The sequence below is a fragment of the Rhagoletis zephyria genome, unplaced genomic scaffold, assembly GCF_001687245.7.
Source record: "Rhagoletis zephyria isolate East Lansing unplaced genomic scaffold, Rhagoletis_zephyria_1.1 Rzeph_scaffold_57500, whole genome shotgun sequence".
Taxonomy (NCBI): domain Eukaryota; kingdom Metazoa; phylum Arthropoda; class Insecta; order Diptera; family Tephritidae; genus Rhagoletis; species Rhagoletis zephyria.
The window spans coordinates 1-1,144 of NW_016214552.1; the positions used below are offsets into that span (position 1 = coordinate 1).

The 1,144-nt window shown below is 41.8% G+C and overlaps 1 protein-coding gene across 1 annotated transcript; it reads right to left on the reverse strand.

Annotated features, from left to right (window-relative positions):
- Positions 1-142: 142 nt before the first annotated feature.
- On the reverse strand, positions 143-892 carry LOC108356339 (uncharacterized; the record flags this gene model as incomplete). The annotated part of the gene is made up of 1 exon (XM_017607456.1): positions 143-892. A coding segment is annotated over exon 1 (750 nt), but the record flags the coding sequence as incomplete, so codon positions are not given.
- Between the last annotated feature and the right edge of the window lie 252 nt (positions 893-1,144).

Consider the following 1,144-nt stretch of genomic DNA (forward strand, 5'->3'; position numbering starts at 1 on the left):
TGTTTGTGTCATTCAGGTATTTGGACACTGTTCGAAAATCCTGTTCGGAGTAAATTTGTACTTTAGTTTCGCGGATATTTCCCTTAGATAGTGGGATAATATGAAACTTATTACTACCGATTAGCTGTGTGAATTTTTTTACAAGAGCGCTTGGATTCTCTTCTCTTATAAAAATGGGCGGAGGTTTGGCATTAGTAGCTTTTGCAGCACCTTCAGAAATTTGGCTATTCACATCATCGGCATTGTCACTTAGCAGTGCAAATCTATTCGTACTGACTTGCTGAGTTGAGGTAAGGCGGTTTATTTTTGTCTTACTGCCCGTTGAATTTTGCGGACTAAGTTTTCTTTTTATTGTAACATAGCGGTCCATTCCAGTCTGTATGGCCGCATTTTTAGTTGTTTCGTTTTTCAACCTTTCTTGCGCTTTACCTTTGTTGCCAGTGCTTGCACTCAAGTTAATTTGTGCTTGTGCAGCAAGAATAGGCCGGGCTGTTGACACCGCTGTGCAGTCGGCAGGTACCGGTGTGTTTGTTGTTGTTGTTGGCACGATAGAGGTAGTGAAACATGTCACTGTACTAGTTGTTGTTGCCGTAATATTTGGGGATATGTTATCGCTTACCGAATTTGATGTAAGCGTTGGGCGTGAAATGTGATACGGCACAGGTGAAGCGCACTCTTCACTCCAAGGCATCGGAGTCGTCAATGGTAAGTTTGGAGGACAAGTCCGCTGACCTGAATCTTGAGGGGGTTTGAGGGTGGTCGATGGATTGGGCTTTGCGCTTTCGCTGTCACTCTGGGACCGAATAGAGAAATATGCGTTGTTGCGTTGAACTGAAAGCCGGCGCTCATTTTGCTCGCGTTGCTTTTGAGCTCGGATTTCAGCTTGACTCATCGCTTTCTGTTTTCATTTGGTTTGTTTGTTTATTTTACTTATTTATTTATTTATTTATTTATTATTTTTTTATTTTTTTTGTTTTATTAAAAAGCACAATATTTAATGACTACGGAGCTAACTTAAAAAACACGTCCGCACTCTTCGACTGTTCAATACAATATGCAAGTGATCACAGTGCAAGCAAAGACGAAGACGAAGATAAAGACCCTGGCGACCCTGTTCACAACCTGGACGAAGGAGGTCAGGCTA